The 21,567-nt window shown below is 39.3% G+C and overlaps 2 protein-coding genes across 5 annotated transcripts; one reads left to right on the top strand and one right to left on the bottom strand.

Moving 5' to 3' along the window:
- The first annotated feature begins 45 nt into the window (after nucleotides 1–45).
- LOC144010783 (uncharacterized) lies at nucleotides 46–20,624 on the top strand. Of its 4 annotated transcripts, none has more exons than XR_013281343.1 (6): nucleotides 46–131; nucleotides 223–471; nucleotides 1,451–1,469; nucleotides 1,550–2,576; nucleotides 2,751–2,845; nucleotides 20,010–20,624. XR_013281343.1 is itself a non-coding variant. In XM_077511255.1 (2 exons), the coding sequence occupies exon 2, from the start codon at nucleotides 1,559–1,561 to the stop codon at nucleotides 2,540–2,542; it is 984 nt and encodes a 327-aa protein (XP_077367381.1). In that variant the 5' UTR covers nucleotides 1,345–1,469; nucleotides 1,550–1,558; the 3' UTR covers nucleotides 2,543–2,630. The 4 variants fall into 4 exon arrangements, 1 of the variants encoding a protein (XP_077367381.1); XR_013281344.1 differs by having other exon boundaries at nucleotides 98–131; nucleotides 193–471; XR_013281345.1 differs by lacking the exons at nucleotides 46–131; nucleotides 223–471 and adding an exon at nucleotides 1,191–1,225.
- On the bottom strand, nucleotides 15,678–20,762 carry LOC144010782 (voltage-gated potassium channel regulatory subunit KCNF1-like). Its single transcript, XM_077511254.1, has 2 exons — nucleotides 19,959–20,762; nucleotides 15,678–18,017 (listed from the first exon to the last, which is right to left on the bottom strand). Exons 1-2 carry the CDS (start codon nucleotides 20,616–20,618, stop codon nucleotides 17,226–17,228), a joined length of 1,452 nt encoding a protein of 483 aa, XP_077367380.1. The 5' UTR covers nucleotides 20,619–20,762; the 3' UTR covers nucleotides 15,678–17,225.
- Nucleotides 20,763–21,567: the final 805 nt, after the last annotated feature.

Below are 21,567 nucleotides of genomic sequence, written 5' to 3'. Positions count from 1 at the left end.
CCCATTTACTCTTTCAGTGTTTCTTTGGGCCCTGCTACCGGTACTTGGTGTGATTGCTGGTGAGGAAACATTTATTTGAGATAAGACTAGTGCTGAAAGAAGACAGACCGTTGTAGCAAAGCGGCAACAAGGTAAGCTAACAAATAGCATATGTTATTGTTTTCATTTCTGTATCCTCAAATGTTTCTTTAGTTTATCAGACCCTTCTCCTTCCCGCGGTAGAAGATGATGACGTGGTGATGCAGAAGGTAGACTTTGTTGATACAAGCTTGGTGAACAAAGGGAACTGACTGCCAGCAAGTATCGGATTAAGCTCTGCAGCGCTTGAAAGAGGTCCAGTCAATGAAAGCTGTCCAGCCGTGCCCCAATACCTGCTTTTAAATCCATGTTTGGTCTTTTTCTAAAAATAATGCCCTCTAAAATCGCCTTAGGGCCATTACTGGATGACTCTTAAACTCTCCATGTTGAAGGGTAAGTTTCCACAGCTGTTTTGAGTCATTTCCAAACCACAGTTCAATTAACCACAGCTGAGTCCACTCAATAAATATGAATAAATAGACCTTATTACCAATATTAGTTCTTTTTGGGAACTAAATTTGACTAAAGATGCATGAAAACAGGAAGTATATTATTATATTATTTACTTTTTTCCCCCTGAAGTTTATTGAATGTCAGTCGCCCTGAATCCTGCTTTTTATGCCTACAGAAAGCAAGAACTGTATGTTGATTTTATAATCTACGTTTTAAGCATGAGTCTCGATATATATTGTGTGATAAATTAAGTTTGTTTGGAAAAAACATGCTTTGTTTACTGTAAACACAGAGGGATCAGTACACTTACATTGTGTACTATATGTTTGTTATATCAATACTCTTGTATGTTTGTTATATCAATACTCTTGTTCTCTGTCAATATATTGTACACGGAGTTCTTGAATTACAAACAAATTCCGGTCCCACGCTGGCAACGTAGCCCAAATTTCCGCGTAAGTAGCCTTTCACCGCTAAAATCGAAATTTACGTCAAAATACTTTATACAGTAATTTAAATGATGTTGCCGGAACCAATATTTTGTTTTTCCACACGGACATTTATTGTTGGCGGACGGCAAAACAGAGCTTGGAAACTTAAACACGGAAATGTGACATGCATGACGGTGAGCCGACCTGCTCGATAGGAAATGTTAAAGAAAAAGAAGACACGGGTGTCGTAAAGTCAAAATGCCGTAGGTCGAGTATGATGTAAATCGAGGACTCCCTGTAGATGTTAACGCTGTCAATGCTGTAAAAATATGTATAGGGTTTGGGGGGTGGGGGGTTTCTGTAGTCAACAAGGGTTCAAAGCTCTCAAGTTCCTTTTGTAGGTCAGTAGCGAATGACTGAGATTGTTTACTTGGTTCTGTTTGTCTCTTGCAACATTTTGTCCCGACTGACTGGCCTCATTCACTCAGCTCCCGACTTTACCTTTAGGTAAGACTGAAAATATTTGTCATAATCTAAGAATACAAACTATTCAGTCATCCTGGTTTATGTTGTTTTACTATGTGCAGTGGTTGAAGATGAACTTGAGGTTGCTGCTGACGTTCTGTGCGCTGAGTAACTGCTGTGTCCGTGCATGCCCACGTCAGTGCTCCTGTTCAGGCGCTGAGGTGGAGTGCGCTGATGTTTCGACCATGACGTTGTTCCCTGTAGACGGTTTACCGCCCAACACCACTGTGTTGTCGATCCGGTCTACCCAGATCTCGTCTTTAGAAGCCAGACATTTCAATGCTGTACCCTTTCTGAATAGGCTTCAGGTATATGCCAGCAAATTAGACAAGCTTCCTTCGGATCTGCTCCGGAACGCTTCCCGGCTGAACTCATTGGATCTCACAGAGAATCAGCTTGTATGTCTTCCTCCAGGAGTCTTCAGCCAGAGTTCACTCCGCAACTTGGTCCTCAAAAACAATCGCATAGAACAAGCAGAAGCTGGGTGGTTTGATGATAACAACAGCCTGATCTGGTTGGACTTGTCCGGGAATGGTTTATCCGAGATCCCGGTGTCTTTTCTTCAGAAGCTGAAACATCTGGAACATCTTGACTTGAGTGACAACAAACTGGAAGATCTGCAACCAGATGCCCTGATGAACCTGCACCATCTGGACATTCTTAACCTCGCTGGGAACAAACTGCGCACCCTGAAGCCGTCTACCTTCAGTCATAACCCGAAGCTCTCACGTCTGTTTCTACAGCAGAATCAACTCGGAGACCTTCCGCCATCCCTCTTCTCGGGTCTGCAGCGCCTTCAAATGCTTCTTCTCAACCAGAACCGGCTGCAACATCTCCCCAGGGGCCTGCTGGATGGCAGGAACTCTTCGTTCCAGTTGGTCCTAGCAACAAACCCGTGGGTGTGCGACGGGAAAATGGAGTATCTGTGGAGGTGGCTGAAGGAACATCTTCAGAATGTTTTTTATTTGGAGGAGGTGACATGCGCGGGGCCGGAAGCTCTCAAAAACAGACAAGTGGTGTCTTTAACTGAAAGTGAACTTGGACTGGTCAGATAAGATGATTCCAGGGAAGAGAGCAATAATCATCAAGGTAGAATGTAAAAATAGTGTTGATTGTTTTTTTTTTAAATCATTTTTGTGGCTATGAACTGTAGTGAAACAAGCAGAAAGACCAATAAAAATAAAACTGGTATTGTCTGTGTTTTTAGGTTTGGTTTTGCTTCATTTTTTTCACATTTTCCCTATGTCTGTTTTTTCACATCAGGTGTACTCGTTAAGTAATAGTTTCCACCTGTTTTCGTCAGCCCTGTGCCTTGATTCTGCCAATCAGCTTCCTCCAGCCACTCGTGTCGTGTCCAGGTGCGTCTCGTTTTACCGTCAGTTTGCTTGTATTTAAGTCTCTGGTTCTGTTCAGTTTTTGACAGTTCAGTGTTGTTGTCATTGGGCATGTTATGTTTTTTTGTGGTGAAAGTGTTTGTGTGTACAATACTACTTTAGTTATGGTGATTGTGTTCTTTTCCAGTCAAATGTGAATTATGGCCAAAAAAACAACTCGGATCTAATAGAAATGTACAACATATTAAGGCTCTTGCAATAAGTCAGATATTTCTCCTAGTTTCCATTGCTTGCAGCCTTGTGTGTCCTGTTGTTTTAATGATGTTGTGTAGGAGTGTGTGGGCTGAATCTTCCAGCTGACCTCCAACTGCATTTATTTATTTTTTTTACGCCGCATTCATTCTTCAGTTTTCTCCTGCCATCACTAACAATATGAAACCTCTGCATAGGTAGTAATTTCTATTGAGGATAAAATACAGCCTCCTGCTCAGGCCCTCACTTACGAAAATGAAACATCATTCATCAAAGAAAGAACAGAGGAAAACAAACTTGATTTTGATATACAGGCCAGGGCAGAACGGCTTTGAATGCTGGGAGCTAAATGTTGATGAAAGGGCTCGGAGACTGAATTTAGTGTGAAAGCAAACATGTACCTCCATGGTGGTGAAAATGCTGGAAGGAAACACATTTCATCTCCAGGATGTCGTGTTTTTCATGTTTAAGAGTGAGCAGGCTGGTAAGATGAAATGATGAGGAAACCTTTTCTCTTGACATTTTACCACAGCGCTGCCTTTATAGATGATTTGACTGCCATGGGAATGCAAAAGGTCAAAATTTAAAATCTTGCTGGCCCGTTTTGTGATATGAATGACTTTTCAGTGTGTTTTATCCTAAAGGTAAACAATATGTTTTAAAATGTCAGCAAACAAATTGGCCCATATATATCTATAATTAAAGCTCGAGACAAGTACTTATTTTTCTCTTAATGCACCTCTCTCCCACTTATTAGAAATCACTCCACCACTTGAGCTCACAATCCAACATTAGCAAGTGCTTTTTTTCTGTGTCACTACTGTGTGTGTGTGTGTATGTGTGTGTGTATATATACATATATATATATATATATATATATATATGTATATATATATATATATATATATGTATGTATATATATATATATATATATATATATATATATGTATGTATATGTATGTATATATGTATATATGTAAATATATATATATATATATATATATATATATATATATATATATGTATATGTATGTATGTATATACAGTATAATGTTCAATTTGGCACACTTACACTTTACTTCCTGTGTATTTTGGAGCACTCCTGAAGCACTTCCTGTTGATTTCTGGGCACTTCCTGTTGATTTCTGAGTACTCCCGGCTCACTTCCTGTTGATTTCTGGGTACTCCCGGGGCACTTCCTGTTGATTTCTGGGTACTCCTGGGGCACTTCCTGTTGATTTCTGGTCACTTCCTGTTGTATTCTGGGTACTCCCGGGGTACTTCCTGTTGATTTATGGGTACTCCCGGGGCACTTCCTGTTGATTTCTGGGTACTCCCGGTGCACTTCCTGTTGATTCCTAGGCACTCCCGGGGCACTTCCTGTTGATTTCTGGGCACTTCCTGTTGTATTCTGGGTACTCCTGGGGTACTTCCTGTTGAATCCTGGGTACTCCCGGGGTACTTCCTGTTGATATCTGGGCACTCATGGGGCACTTCCTGTTGATTTTAATATATTCCAAGAGCACTTCCTGTTGATTTCTAGGCACTTCCTGTTGGGGCACTTCGTTGATTTTAAGATATTCCCAGAGTACTTCCTGTTGATTTCTAGGCACTTCCTGTTGATTTTGTGGCGTTCTCATGGTATTTTCTGTTGATTTTTGGCACTTCCTATTGATTTTGGTGCATTTATGGGTCACTTCCTGTTGATTTAGGGGCATTTCCTGTTGATTTAAAAAAAAAAATCAACTGGTAGCATAAACAGCGTTGTCAATGAAGTGAAGTCTTTATGGATCCTCAATCTGAAGTCATGATTGCTCATTTTCTGGTTGACATTATGACATGTATTTCATCATTTCACAACGATGCCCTCTAAAGAGCTCCAGGAGAAGTTTCCTTAAATAAAAAATTCCTCCAGAGCATATTAGTTTTAATCTGCACATCAGTCACACACTTTGTTCTTTAACCATTTTTCATGTCCAGCTCAGGTTAAAAGGAGAAAAGAGATTTTATTTTTTTTCCCCCCTCATTAAAATGTAACCTGAAGGTGGAAGAGAGGCATCGTTTCCAGACGCCATTAGCATGCGAATGCTCCTACTGAGCCTTTTTATCAACCCTCCCACGCCTCGCGACTTCAAATCGCATGTTCAGGGTCCGCCGGATTTTTCATTGAATCACTTTTCAGCACGTAGCTGAGGTGACGAGTGCGAAAACAACAACAACATCCCATGCATTAACCTCCATCTTCATTCGTCGCTGTCCCGACATGCATTGTCGCCATCATAAATCATCAGTCCGCTTCGCCGTATAAAATGGAGGGGGGTACTTTTACCTCATTACTGACAGAGGACTGAGGTCACTTCCACAACTGCATGATTGGACGAAATAAACGGCCTCTTTACTGCTCCCGACGGAATAATAGGCCATTATAGGCTCTTGTTTGGTGGATGCTCTGTTTTAACACCATGCCACAATTTGACGCTGCTATATAAGGAGTAGTGCTGTAACGATATCCAAATGTCACGATACGATATTATCGTGATATGACGCTCACGATACGATAATTATCACGATACTGTGGGTAGGTTGATATTTAAAAATGGTCACAATATTGTAAAAAAAAGTGATCATACTAAAACAAAAGCACAATATTGTGCTTTTGTACATAACAGCAATGTTATTATTATTATGTTTTATTATTATTATGTTATATTGTTAATTGAGCTCCTCCACATATTGACTTGCTTCACAGGCATATTACGTTCCCCTTCATCACACAATTAGTGTAGATTTTAAACATAGAAGGGCCAAAACATCCCTAATGAAAATTAATTCGCCCTAAAAAAGTAGCCACCAGAGGGTGCTAGAACTGCACAAATGCAAATGACTTTTTTCAGACATTTGCATTTAAATATTGTGAACGCGACGACGATGATATTGTGGAAATTTTAATATCACGATATTGCGCTTATCGTTACATCCCTAATACGGAGTAAACGTAAGATTGATAAATTAATAAATAGATGAGTTGAGATGAGTTTAATTGCATGATAATCTTGTGCGACCAATAATCAGGCTCTAGTATGTGTGATCGTAAATGTTGAACTTTTAATTTACAATAGTCATTTTCTGAGCATGATGGGAAGGAAAAATAGTTTGTAGTTGGCAGAGTAAAACATTTCCTGTCTTAACGCATATGACTATGAAAGCTGACGGTGCATCGTCATCACAGTCATAACCCTTTGACACCTCAAGTGTAAAAGCTGACTTTGTTTCTGTGTGGGGGGCTATTGATGAGCATGACAAGTTTTAATGACTTTTCCCAAGCCGACTCACCTTGTCCTGTCAGGACTTTGACATGAAAATAAAGCACACGTTCATTTTGCTGCCCACGGGGATTGCAACACCTCATTGCCATGCTCAAAATGTGCATAAAAACGTCCACCGTTGCCAGAAAACGCCACCTTTTGTGTTTTTCCCCGTCTCGCTTGGGACATTGATTTCTACGGGCTCAGTGATCACTCACACAAGAGTACAAACTGGCCTGACAGAGTTTAATTACCTCCAAGCATTAAAAAAAGACGAGGACAAAAACAGAACAGCATTTCATCAGTGAGTGACATCTAAATCTCCTTGATGGCTCCTCGCATCCCTTGCCATGAGTTATTTGGATCCGCTAACGATTCTTTTCGCTCTGATGCGAAAGGGATTATCGTCTGGCTGGAACTGTCCCTGCGGGGGCTTTATACGCCGTCTATAAAAGACCTTTCACCTGTTGTTGGGCTCCCAGGCTGCGGGAGGGAGGGTCAAGGCGGCCAAGCAAGATCGTGTGTCAGTGGGCGGGGCGGGCTGAATGTTTTCTGTAGGTTGGGCGGAGACAGACAACGTATTGACCCAATGTGTTTGACGTCAAACTTGAAAGATGAATTTTGGATATCTAAAAATGAGTGAAATCTCTTAACATGCATGTTGCGTAGCTGTTTATGTTGTGTTAGTCTAAATATGGCATTCTGATTAACATTGCATTTTTTTATGTTTTAAGTTTCCCAAAGACGTATTTATACGTTTGTTTTTTGTTGTTGTTGTTTTTTTTATGCTAGAGCATACAGAAGACTTTGATGCAGCCTCTCAACTGCAAAGAACGGTTGCAGAAATGGTAGTTATTACACAAACGGCCAGCAGGTGGCAGCAGAGCAAAGGAGATCAACCAGGGCCATCTAGAAAAAAAGCCAAATTACTTTGAATTTTAAATAGATTTGTGAAAACTGATGAAACTTAGCTCTCTTTTAATGCTAATTGCTGCAAAACGGAAACAGATAGAAACATACCTTTTTTTCCTGATGAAAGAAGAGACTTTAATTTTTCTTTTGGTAGGTTCCATGCTTTTATAGCAATTGAACACAATATTTTGTGGGCCTTGCAAAATCAGTCAAAATTCAGTAAAACAGCCGGGAGCGAACGGGATTGCTTCTGTGAAAAAGGCTGGGAGTGAATGAGTGAAGCAGCAAAAACTAATTGTTTTAATTCATCTCAGGGGGCGGCCATTTTACCACTGTCAACTAAAATGAGTGGCAAAATGGCTGCCCCTGTGATGGATAAAATGGGTGGATTTTGCTATTTAACTCATATTCCACACACGCAAAAGAATGTGACATGTATTCATCTGTTTTGGTTTATTATATGACGTTATTTATTAAATCATACAGTTGGTGAATATTCAGTAACGTCGCGCTGTAAAATCCTACTTTTCAGGAAATTACAAAAAAAAAACAATTTCAACTTCCAATAATTATCTTCAATGGCTAATTTAAAATGCTAAAAATCGACAATTTATCATTTTTCGCTAGCCACTTACAGCTAGCATCATCTCGGTAATATTTTCAATATGTTTGTAGTCAACGCTTGAATAAGGCCCAGTTACAGATTCATGTAACATAAATCGAGAGCACCTGGCTATGTTGATTGTTAAACATGTCTCCCAAGTCATTCACTTCGATAAAAATTAGCATTTGCAACTGCAATGTAGTTATAAGCTAACAGTTAGCCTATATTCTTCTATTTCACCTCCTAACACTACTTTTGCCTTGTAGCACCATACTGCCCCTCACAGGTCAGTCTTGGTACATCGACTACAGCATACACTAGCTGATTTATTGTTGTTGTTGTTGTTATTATTATTACTCCTGATTATGTCGCTTGGTCTTGCGGTTATCTGAGCATCAACAGTGGCAAAAAGTTCCCTGGTGAACAAAAAGTAAACTTATAAATTTGGAACCTGATTGGACTTATCGTGACTTATTGTGCAATAAAAGTCTTTGCGTATTAAATCAGATTAAAATGAAGCATTGATTTAGAACTCATAACAGCAAAGTGATCCAAATAATCAGTGGAAGTATACTCATGGCTGCATATCACAAAAATGCAAATCCTTGTTATATAAAAAAAAAAAAAAAATGGCTTCTTGGAATACCAGCACAGATCAATGCTACATCCCAGGGGAGGGAGTTACAGTAGCGTAATGAAGCCCACGCTGTGTACTGTTTTTAATTTTACGAATGTGCCGCTAGGAATGAACTGAGACTGTAGCAGTGCACCTTTCCACTACAATTAAAAAACAATCGTCTCCCAATGAGATAATCAGCCGGGGCAAGTGCATCAGCAAGTACGCACTCTTTTGGTCTCTCAAGGCCAATTTCCTTAATGAGGTGTCCATACAAGTTATCAGCGGAGGTGATGCAGGGCCACTGCAAGTGAACAAAAGGACAGGGAGAGAGCACTTCAAATCAGCAATTTTTGTCCAAAATGTCATTTTAACACATTCACTGCCAGCCCAAAAATGTATCATTTGACGTCTTTTTCCGTCAATGGCAGTGAATGAGTTAAGGAGCCGCATTGGCTGATTTCTTCTCTAGTATGCAAGAGGAAACACAAGAGAGCAGTTTTCTTTCTTTTGATGTTGCCAGCTGCTCTTTGTAACCCTCCGATGGAATTCATTTTGCCAAGAAAGTCCGGCAATGACTGGATTGATTTTGGAATAAAGCGAAGCGGCTTTAAAACAAGACTGAGCTTTGAACAATTCATTTGTCAGCCCTCAAAAGGCGAAATTCACTCAGCACTTTGGCACCGGTGTGCAAGGTGCTCATTCAAACTGTCAGATAAGGTGAGAGCAAAATGTCTTACTGGAATGTTCGAAATGGATGACATTTTAAGCACTTTATAAAAAAAAAAAAAAACGGGAACAAACACAGTGAATCCTCATTTACTTGCTGGCTTTTATTTTGCCTCTAATCGTCACATATTAACAATGCTATTGGTCAGTCCATTTATTTATTTATTTATTCATTTATTTATTTATTTATTTATTCATTTTACAAATATTGACGGATCACAATTGTTAAAAAATAGCTTGAAATCAATTCACATTGGTTTCCTTGCAGTGGAAGGACAAAATCAGCTGGTGGCGCTCATGTACCAAGTTGCCAATAGACACCACAGAAGAAGAACAAGTAAAAGCAATACATTAGCTATAAACTCTAAAATGAGACTTGTGGACCATCTTAATGAAAACGCTTCAAGTGGTAGCACACGATTGAATTAATTTAAGTTAATCCAAAGTGAATATATTAAGTTGATAATACAATATATTACATTTAATGAACTCATAATTAAACTTAATATATTCACTTTTGATTAACTTAATATATGCAATTAATATAATTAAGTGAATCCAAAGTGAATATGAAGTTTAGAATTTAATATATTAAGTTTAACGAACTCATAATTAATGAAACATATATTTATTCCATATATTCTCTTATTCAATTGTTGACCAATTTAATGAAATTGCTTCAACTGGTAACAAACAATTGACTTAAGTTGATCCAAAGTGAACATATTAAATTAATTAAACTAATCCAAAGTGAATATTAACACATTCACTGCCAGCCCAGCAAAAATGCATCATTTGACGTATTTTTCCATCAATGGCAGTGAATGAGTTAAGTTTAATTAATTATGAGTTCATTAAACTTAATATAAATTCTAAATTTAATATTCACTTTGGATTAATTTAAGTCAATTGTTCGTTACCACTTGAAGCAATTTCATTAAATTGGTCAACAATTCTATTTTTATTGTGTGCAGTTTTGTTTGGGGCCTCCATTTTCCTTTTTTGCAGGTTATGTGAAATGTTATTTCTTTGTATTTTTATATGGAATAAGCATGCCAATTTTTAGTTTGTCAGCATAAAAATTTATGTCGATTTTTTTTTTTTTTTTCAGAATTGTTCCCCAATGTAATCAATTTGTTTCCCAGATCTTATCCCATGTCAACCTTGAACATTTCTTGACAATAATATATTATATGTGACCTCACTAGTCTAAACATGACATTCTGATTAATATTAAATTTTTGGAATATGAGTTATGAAGCAAAAAACAGCCGTTTGTATCCATCTCAGTGAGCGGCCATTTTGCCACTTGCTGTCGCCTGAAGATGACATCACAGTTGCTCAGGGCTCAGGTAACAACCAATCAGAGCTCACCTGTTTTCTGAAGCTGAGCTGTGATTGGTTGCAACCTGAGCCCTGAGCAACTGTGATGTCATCTTCAGTCGACGGCAAGTAGCAAAATGGCCGACCCCTGAGATGGATAAAATCAGCTTGTTTTAGCTGCTTAACTAACACAATATTAACCAGAATATTTAGACTAGTGGGGCTGCATAGAACATATTATCATAAAAATATAAATACATAAAAATGGGGTGTTGATTGGGGTTGTGAGCTGGAACATATTTGTTGATTTGGGTGACTACATCCTGTTCCATATTTCTTTAAATTGTATATGAGTTTGCTTATACATTCTCTCCCACACTCATATTCAAACTTTTTCTTTTTCTTTGGCTTGGACAACTCTTCTGAAGAGAGTGACCAGCATCAACAAGGAGTTGTGCGACAAAAGATAACAAAATAAAAGTGGAGCTAAGCTATATAATCTGATTTATAGCGCATAAACTTCTGCCGCATTACGAGTGCGCGCCAGCGCCGCTTATCTTCACGACTTTTACGGCCTTAAGGTGTTTTATGAGCAAATGTAAACAAACACAACGCCGGCCGCAACGTTGCTAACACCTCCGCAAGCCGATGAGATCCCGTTTCAAACGAAATCTGCCCTTTACGGGGGGGTAATAACACTCAACCGCAACACGGGGAAATCAAGCTACCACATTAGCAAACAAACAAAAAATGCTTTGGAGACAAGATGATAACACGCAGAAGGAATTCGTTCGGTGCGTTGCGCGGCCCTTCGGTGTAACTTTTGCTGCACGCATCAATGTAAGCAGAGAGGTAATTTACCGAAGAGCAAATCTCATCTTTGATTCTATTTTTGAGTCTTCTATATCACATTAGAGGCTCCCTAAGTCCTCTTTCGATTACAAGATGGGAGGAAAATAATGAGGCTGTAAGTCTCCTCCCAAATGGGAAGATACCAAGAGACTGAGTGCGCATTTTCCAACACTTTTAAAGACTATGGATGTGTTTCTTATCTTTTTCATTAACAGACAAGACAGCGTCATACATAACGTCCCTATAATCTGGTACGGATAAAAAAAAAAGAAAAAGTGCCACATTCACAGTAGTCAGACAAGTTGAATCATCGGCCAGCTCGCCAGCATTTATTTTTCTGTTTGGCAAACAGCTTTTTTTTTTTTTCCTTTTTGCATTTATTTGCATTTTTATGAGTCCGGTGAAGCGGCGGAAAACTGCATTTCAACTTGTCAGTTTTCTTCAATTTCCATCCGTCCATCCATTTTCTTGGCTGCTTATTCCTCACAAGGGTCGAGGGGGGTGCTGGAGCCTATCTCAGCTGGCTTTGGGCAGTAGGCGGGGTAACACCCTGGACTTCAATTTCAAAAAGTGTTAAAAAAAAAAAAAAAAAAAGCACTGTGGGAAAAAAAAAATCTTTGTAAAAATAAAACAAAAAAATACAGGTTAAAAAAAATAATTAATTAATTAAAAAATGTTTTGAAAAAAAATAAAATAAAATATGACCAAGAATCTGTGCAATTCATATTAGAAAGCAAAAATAATCCTAATAAATAGGAATGGTTGATACCACTTTTTTTTTCAGACCCTTACCATTACGAGTATTCAATTTAAGTAGTCACCGATACCAAGTACCGATACCACTAGAACTTTTATTAGACAAAATTTCCACACAAAAAAAAAAGACAGATCATTTTAAAGAAAATTGAATACAATTAATGGTAATTTTCTATACTCTAAATTCTAATTTTCTGATCATAAAACAACCACAAGAGGTCTGCCAATACGGGTATCGTCCACAGTCACGAGTACCGATACCTTGGTATTCATCCATCCTGAATAAAAACTGTACCGGTGATGTTGTAAAAGTAACATTTTCAAATTTTTTACAAGCATATAAAAAAAGGTAAATACTGTAAAAATAAATAAATAAATAAATGCTTTATATTTCAGGAATTTTACACAATGATTTTACACTGGTTAGCACGTCCGCCTCCCAGTTCTGAGGACTCGGGTTCGAGTCCAGGCTCCGGCCTTCCCGGGTGGAGTTTGCATGTTCTCCCCGTGCCCGCGTGGGTCTTCTCCGGGTACTCCGGTCTCCTCCCACATTCCAAAGACATGATTGGCAGGTTAATTGGGCGCTCCAAATTATCAGGTTGTTTTTCATTGACTGGTATCAGCAGCCTGTACCCGGTATGATACCTGATATTGGTACTCGCCCATCCCTAAATGAAAGTAATTGAAGTTTTTATGCTTTTCGATATGTCGTGCGACATCTTTAGGAAATTGGCGTACATTCGTCTACTGAAAGGTCTTTTTGCATGTGATGCAATTTAAGATATTGCACATAAAACCAACAAAGCCAGACATTGTTCTGCACCACGACATTTTTTTTCCAAGATAAAAGCCGTGATAGGTTGAACAAAGCGCTTCAGCGAGTTTGCACCTCATCCCGACTTTCCATTTTCCACAAGGTCACGATTAATCTTGGTAATTTGTTGTCTCCCCGACGCGGTCATGGCGCTCCGGGGTGCACTTACGCGAGCAACTGTCTCTGCGAACTCCTTCGGCAGACGAGCGCTTCTGGGCCGTTTGGCCACATCGGGGGAAATTTGTTTTACGGGCCTGTTCCTGTAGCGGAAAATAAATCCCAAATGAGACGACGACTGGGGAGACTGTAAAGTCAAAGCACTATTACGCATTATCGCACGCTATTATTCAAATGAATAGGTTTGGCCATTTTGGATGGAAAGCCATTTAAATAATTGTAATGCCTCGGGACACATGATAACCGCATTCTGTCTCACTTTGTTTATTAAATTCCGCATACCTTTGCTTTTAGACATTGGAATTTACACATAATTCTTTTATGGCCTGCTCCTCCCACTTACGAGTGGGGGGGGCGGGCTCACAATGTACCTGTGAGATCTGGAAAACGTCAAATGACCAAGCATCGGGATGTCCTGCAAGACTAAATATATATTTTAAAAAAAAAGGATGTCCTGCAAGACAAGGAAGAGGGGGAAGCGCTGCCAAGTGTATGTGGCAACACGTCATCGTTAGGAGAAGTGCAGGTCAGCCACGTTGCTTTTTAAATATCGCTGCTGTCATTATTGTCCACCCTCACAACTCTACATGTCAAATGAGTAGAAGCTGGATACAAACAAACAACAAAACATGGCATTGTCACAATAATAATACAGACGAAAAAGTGTCACTTTAAGTGTGATGTTTTCTTTCGACATGGAGGAGTGAAAATAGCGATTAGCTAACAGCCCACAGCAGGTCACAACTAAAAGCGGGAAATGTATGCAGTTGTTTGCGAATGTGTGCGTTGGGGGTGGGCGGCAAGGACGAGAATGTTTGCCTCGGGTTGAAAGCTTGTGAATTCTATATTTGAACTTGAAGATGCGTGCGTATTTGTCCATTTGACACTCGAGCTCCACCTGTCATTGGGCATAAAAGCTTTTCTTCCCAGGCTTTGACAAGATGGCTGTTGTTGTTGTTGTTGTTTCGAGTGCGTGGGCGGCCGGCCGGCCAATGTGTGCGACCTTCCTATGCAAAACTAGCTCGCGTTAGCGAAGCGGTTGCCATGTGGACGTTGAAATTTGCACTTTTGTGTTGTTTTATGGCAATGACATTCAAAAAATAAAGTCGTGCTTTGCATACGGATGACATTATTTGACCTGAAAAGCAGCTTAAAAACACTGTAATGTTCATGCCAGGCCTGTAGATGGCGACTATCCGCTACTGCCGTTTTGTATGCTACATCCTTACATGCTAGTTGCTTGTTCTCGTCAGTCACTCCAGACAGAATTCAGGAGTTTGTTTGCTTGTTTATTTGTTTGTTTTTAAAACCGATATAAGAAAATGCAGTAAATCAGATAGTAAGTTATTTATTTAGTGTCTGGATAAGTTCAGTGCTTAAGAAGCTAAGTTAAGCTAAGTGCAATCAGTTTGTTTACATATTGTTTTATTAAATATTAAAAGTGAAACTGTCGAAGTAAATGCTTCAAAAACTTTAAGTTGGAGCGTTTAGTAAGTAAAACAAGAAGTCAACCCAAAAAATGTTCTTTACAAAAATATGTTCTATGTGGTCCTGCTATTTAATTGTATGAATAAAGTAGCAAAATCCACCCGTTTTATCTATCTCGTAGTGGCCATTTTACCACTTGCTGTCGACTGAAAATGACATCACAGTTGCTCAGACCAATCACAGCCAACCTTATTTTCTGAGTTTGGTCATATGACAGTTGCAAATTGAGCGGTGATTGGTCATTACTTGAGTCCTGAGAAATTTTGTTTGTCATTTTCAGTCAACAGCGAGTGGCAACATGGCCGACCCCTGGTATAGATAAAAACGGGTGGATTTTGCTGCTTAATTCATATTCCACAAACACAGTATTCATCAGAATGCCATTTTTAAACTAGTAGGGGCACATACAACATATAAAGAAAATTTGGGGGTTGACTTCCATTTTAACAATTCTAATTCAATATATAAATAGTCTTTCACATTAATTAATGGTTCATTTGTCTTTATTTTAGCGTATGCCTAAACATTCGTGTCCTCACACATTATTATGTGGGCTACTTGTCAGCTACACCAACATTAAAACGAACAAATTTACCGGCCGTTTAAATACACCATGAACTCACTTTTGATGATTACTTCTGCAATACATGTTTTTGCGCAAAAGACAAATTTTGCAACATACCTGCTGTGCTACTTCCAAAAAAGTGCTTTTTAAAGTTTAAATTCATTTTTTTCTCAAAATGTAAATAATGTCTATACATTTTTTAAGCTAGCCCATTGTTACACAACACAATATAGTCAATTTAATGAATTACTCAATCCGGAGATCCTCTGGGAAGCGGCAAAATCTGCTTCAACATTTAAAGCCATCACAGTTGAATATCCTGCAGCCAAAGCAAGCACCGGCTGTGAAGAATAGAGGGTCACGACCTTTGAAACATTCCGCCGCAGTCACGCCGTGGCCGAAATTGACGGCGACAGACAAATCGTGAACAGCTGTCAGGTTGCACTAGACAACACACCAACCCTTCAGTTTTGTTCACTCACTGGACACTTTATTATGTACACTAGTGGAGAAGATAGTGAACTGAAAAAAAATGTATTGAAAAGTTATCATTTTTCCACCACAGAAATGAGACCACACCTTAAAAAAAAACACTTGTAGTACACAATGACAAATACATTGTAAATTACAAGCCAGGCGGTTAAGCACACAGCCACGATAACGTAACAATGCTGTGGGCCTTCCACACCTTCCATTATGACACAAAAACAAACACAGGACCATTATGATTTATACATAGGAATAATAAGGCTCACAAATACAGCATGAGGCTTGTTACTATACAGTGGATATAAAAAGTCTACAAACACCTGTTCATATGCCAAGCTGTAATATAAAATTATATGAGAAATCATTTCCAAATTTTTTCCACCATCAATGTGACCTATAAACCGAACAACTCCAATGAATTTTGTCAAAAAACTAAAATAAAATAATTTATATATATATACCACCCTAGCTACATTTTTTCATTAGTTTTGTATATTTAGTGAAAAGGTGACATACGTATGCTGTTTCCTATTTATTTGTACTTACCCTCCACAATTTCAATTTTTTTTCAATTGAGTTTTACAGGTTACAGATGGTGGAAAATATCTTGGTCTAATTGTGGATATCATAAAAACCTGACATTTTCACAGGGGTGAGTCGACTTTTTATATCCGTTGAACTTGCAGCTGTTCAGTCACAATTCAATTCAATTCACAATGAATGGAATCACAAAGGCACAGCTAACTGGGTCAATAGTTAAATGTCCTTTCAAATCCAGTCAATACCTTCAAAAGTGCTTCTGAATGACACATTTACATATTTTGGGGGGAACTGCTGCAGTGCAAGCTGTACCGCTAATAGTGGTAAACATGAGAATGGTGTTCCATATTTGTGATTACGCTGGGTAGTTTCGTGAAATCAACCATCTGTAATATAATAATAAGAAATCAAATTTGTAAAGCGCTTCTCTCAACACCCATAGGTGCATTCAAATAAGCCTTGCAATGAGGCGCTAGCAGTTCCCTCTGCTGAAGCTAGCGATAGCTAGCTTGCTAGCAGTCTCAAACCAGGTCCCAACCATCCAGGTTACACCTTCAGCCAATTATTATATGCTAATAATGCTAGCAAGGCTCCATGTTCTAAAAACAAACAAACACTTTGCTATGCTAAAGCCGTGTTGCATTGTGGGATGTGCTAGCCATTTTCTAGCTAGCTATATGGGCTAGCTGTGGCGAACAGACAAGTGTACTCTGCGAAAAGGCTATTTTAGAGTGTTTTGCTAGCAAACATGTTATTTCGTCATTATAAAGTGTGTTTTTTAACTTAACAGATTAAATACAGGTTAAATTTAGTTTTGCTTTGGTCACAAAATGGATTGAATTCATAACCCGAGGTTCCACTGTACCACTAAACAGAGCAAAATCAGAAAAACTAATCATTTTGTAGTGGTCTTAATTGTTTTCCCAGAACTGCAAATTAGAGGAAAAGCACCACCTGCATTTGTGTCCTTGTGAGTAACTGTTCAGAGAACTACTGAATGTTTGTTTTCAGCGGTTTTCACCAAGCTCGCGTTCACGTTGGGACCCTGTTTGGCCGCCACTGCCTTGCGTGGGCTCTTCAGAAATGCCATATGGGTGTACCCGGCCCCACACACGTGTTTGCGGGCGCCGCCGTCCTGGTCGGAGCGCAACGCCATCAGTTCGATTTCATGCTTGGCGGCCGTCTCCAGAACCTGCTGCTTATTGTAGAACAGGACAAAATTGTTTATAATGGGATGGATGGGCAGGGCGATGGCGATCACGCCGCACAGGAAGCTGATGGCGGCGTTGCAGCGCCCCAAGGTGGTCTTGGGGTACACGTCGCCGTAGCCCACCGTGGTCATGGTGATCACGGCCCACCAGAAGGACTGTGGGATGCTGGTGAACAAGGTCTCCGGGTGGTTCTGCTCCACCGTGTAGCCCAGGGCGGAGAAGAGGAACACCCCCACGCCCATGTACATGAGGAGCAACCCCAGCTCCTTCAGGCTGCTTTTCAGGGCGCTGGTGAGGGTCTGGAGTCCGGACGAGTGGCGCGCCAACTTGAAGATGCGGGCGATGCGCATGATGCGCAAGGCCTGCACCGCCTGCTGCACGTTGGCCAGCTCCATCACGCCGGCGCCCAGCGAGGTGAGGAGGAGCACCACGAAGAAGGGCATGATGGCCATGAAGTCCACCACGTTCATGAAGGCCAGCGCGAACTTGACTTTGTTCGGGGACGAGATCAGGCGCAGGACGTACTCGATGGTGAACCAGCCGATGCACACCGTCTCGATACACTGAAGCAAAATACATGTGAAATGACGATTATTGTGGGGATGCTGCCGCCTAACAACTCCCACATAATACTTCCAATTTCAACTAGCTTCAAAAATTCACACCTCCCGGGGTATATATATATATCACCTGATTCCACATTACTTACAGTATTTGCACAATTTAACATTTAATAGCAACTTTTCCCCATTCATTTTCAATAGGACATTACTTACTTTTTGCAAGTATCTTTTTCCACGCCCACTTCCATACATATAACTTATCATCATTACCAGGTGTCTGATACTGCTCGGTGGCACAGTTGGTCAAGCGCATTGTGCACTAACCAGGAGGTTAAAATGTCATAATTTACCTCTCAATTTACTTCATAAGCATTCCAAATCTTAGCATTCAGCTTTCAGCATTCCCGCGCAATTTCTCCAGAAATTGCACTTCATCTTTAGATGTGGTTTCCAGTTCAATCGTGTTCTGTTTACAAAATCAAAGTTACAAAGTAGAAGTTTTGTTTTTGTTTTTTACTGTGTATATTTTTTGTGCCCATTTATTTAGTGTTGCTGGTAGGAATTACAAACTGATTATGTATTTTGCAAAAACAAAACAAACCATAAAAGGTTACTGAATTATAATCAATTTGAGAAACTGTCAGTTTTATTCATGCACAAATTGTTTAATTCTTTAAATTGTATTTAATTGTGTTACTACATATTTTTATAAAATGTGAAAATAGTGCTAATTTATTGACTAAAATTATATATTTTGGTTTTTTTTTGGGGGGGGTGGAATTGATTAATGGAATTTAAATTCAATTTAATGGGGAAAGATGATTTTGAGTTGCAAGTTTGGAGGGGTTATAATCGTTTGGGGTTTTTCATTTTAGTACCGTGCCGTAGTTTTTATTTTGGTTTGACTTTTTATTTTTTATGTTTTAAATTCAGTTAGTTTTAATTAGCGTTTAAAGCCAGTTTGTTCGTTTTTATGAATTTTTTATTTTTTATTTTTAATGCTTCATTTTAGATGAGTTTTTATTAGTTTTAGTGTTTATTGAGTATTTAGTGCAAGATACAATTCTCAAAATAAATACATTTAAAATGAACCCTGAAAGCTCATATGATATTAATTGACAAAACGAAGGACATTTTCGCTATAGTTTTATAAAAGTAAAACACGGTTTCATAGTATTTTTTTTTAAAGCATATTCATTTTTTCCTATTTCATCAACATTTTTTTTTTCAATTTTAGTTAGTTTTGTTTGTTTTTATTACCTATGATAACCTTGGAATGTGGCCATATGAACAAATTAACTCATTCACTGCCAATGACAACTATAGACGTAAAAAATCCAAGCAAACAGCCAGTGTTAATTTAAAAAAAATAAAATAAAATAAAATAAAATTTTAATTTTAATAATAACAAAAAAAAATAATTTAGTTTTAATTATAGTTTTCTGATGAAATTTCATTAAAGCCTTAGTCATAACTCAGTCACCTGATTGTGTTTTAGTTTTAATCCAATTTTAGTCAACAAAAATAAAGAGCACTTTTAGTCGACTAAAATTGACTTTTAGATGCCGAGACCCAGTATGTGGTCTCAGTAAGACCAAGACCGACCACAAGAACGTCAACGCCCGTGTTGTAGGGTAACAGGAATCCGTTCTACGCACGATGGTAGCACTTAGCCATGAAATTGTTGTCATCGTTGTTATTAATAACAACAATGATTAATAACTATGAATGAAAACAATGAATAACTCAAACTAAATTCAAATTTCTTGTCAAAATTTGCACTGGCTGTTTACTTGGATTTTTGACGTCTATAGTCGTCATTGGCAGTGAATGAGTTAAACTCGGATCTCAATGCACCACTGTAAATCCTTCATGGTTTGAGACAAACTAAAAATGTATCAAACTCAAGTCATTTTTCAAGTTTATTGTTTTGAGTGTGACCTCCAAAGTGGGGTTCTCCGTGAGGTGCCCCTCCTCGTCCTCCACCTGCAGGTCCGGTAAGGTGCTGACGCACATGACCACGGAGGAGACCAGGATGAAGACGAAGGAGAGGATGGCGATGATGTGAGCGGGCAAGGACGACTCGGGCTTCTCCATCAACCTCCACACGCACGTCTGGAAGCGCTGCCAGCCACTGACGCTCGGGTCTCCCTCCCGGTCCACCAGGATGGTCCTCACCTTCTCCGCGATCTCCTCCAGCTCGTCCTCCACCTCCTTCAAATTGCTCTTGCAGCACTCATCCAGGAAATCCGAGTCGATTTTCCAAAAGTCCATCTCCTTCATGAAGCAGATGGGGCAGATGCCTCGCTTGACGTGGATCTCCCCGTAGTAATAAAGCTCCGTGATGCACTTGAACGCGTCTGGATCCCGGTCGAAATAAAACTCTCCTTTTTCGGGGTCGTAGTCGTCACACAGGGAGGAGATGTCCTCCTTTGGGAGAGGGGACACAGAGTTCACTAGTTCGGCCAGGCGGCTGTCTGGGAAGCGGTTGAGAACGTCGCGGCAAAACACCTGTTTCAGCCCGCCGATGTTCACCACGATCTCGGTTTCCTCGCTCGATCCGGAACCGCTCCGGTACCGACTCCTGTGGTTTCCCCACATTGTGATGCACGGGGGAGTGGAGTGTTACTGAGCTGTTGTGCAAGTCAAACAAAAGTGTTTAATGCTTAAAAAATAAAAAGAAAGATTTTTTTCAGCAGTGGTTGAAGAATCCTTGCGTCCACGCGCTGGCGTTTTGCGCCTCTGAGAAGGTGGACAAAGTTGGATTGAAGCGCGCAACTTGAAGTCAAGGAAGAACTAATTGATCGAACTACTTCCGGTACGACAGTAAAATAAGAGTGTGGCGTTTTGTTATTTATTTATTATGTCTGCCCGGACGGCCCTTATTTTGGGGCAAAGCTCTCAGTGGTTCTAGTGCTCTAGATAAATGTAAAAGTCTAGGAGAAGTTTTAAAAAAAAAGTGTAAATTAAGGGAAACTATATTGCGTAATGGAGGTCTTGTAGCTACTGTAAACAGGCTGCCGGCAAGGGCGCATTCCACAAAATAATGTCACGGCCAAAAACGGTGAAAACAGTACAAAATGGGTGAGCGAGAAGTACAACAAACATTAAACAGCCAAAAAGTGTGAAAGAAAAACGTAATGATATGGAATAAATAAAAGAAACACAGCGGAATTTTGGAGAGTGGAACAGTGCATACATGAAATAAATGTATTTAAATTGTTCAAACACCTGTATTTTTATTTAACGATATTATTGATGTTACCTGATTAAAAATAAGGGTACAAATAGTCTACAGGTTTTGGGTGGTTATTTGTCTCCACCTAGTGGCGAAAAAGTAATACACGTGAACAATGGCCTCCGGGTATATCTGTCATGAATCAACCTTTACTTTACATATATTTCGAAAAGGTTTATGTCCGCTTTTATACCACGATTTACACGTTTCTTAATTACTACTTTTAAAATTACATAATAAAACAGCTCCTTATGGCTTTTCTTTTCATCACTTTGTTGTGAACGTAACGTTTCCCTGTAAACCTTACACGGC

Source organism: Festucalex cinctus, chromosome 21 (genome assembly GCF_051991245.1).
Source record: "Festucalex cinctus isolate MCC-2025b chromosome 21, RoL_Fcin_1.0, whole genome shotgun sequence".
NCBI classification, from domain to species: domain Eukaryota; kingdom Metazoa; phylum Chordata; class Actinopteri; order Syngnathiformes; family Syngnathidae; genus Festucalex; species Festucalex cinctus.
The sequence above is the reverse complement of the archived record's forward strand: the minus strand, read 5'-3'. Positions and strand labels throughout refer to the sequence as shown.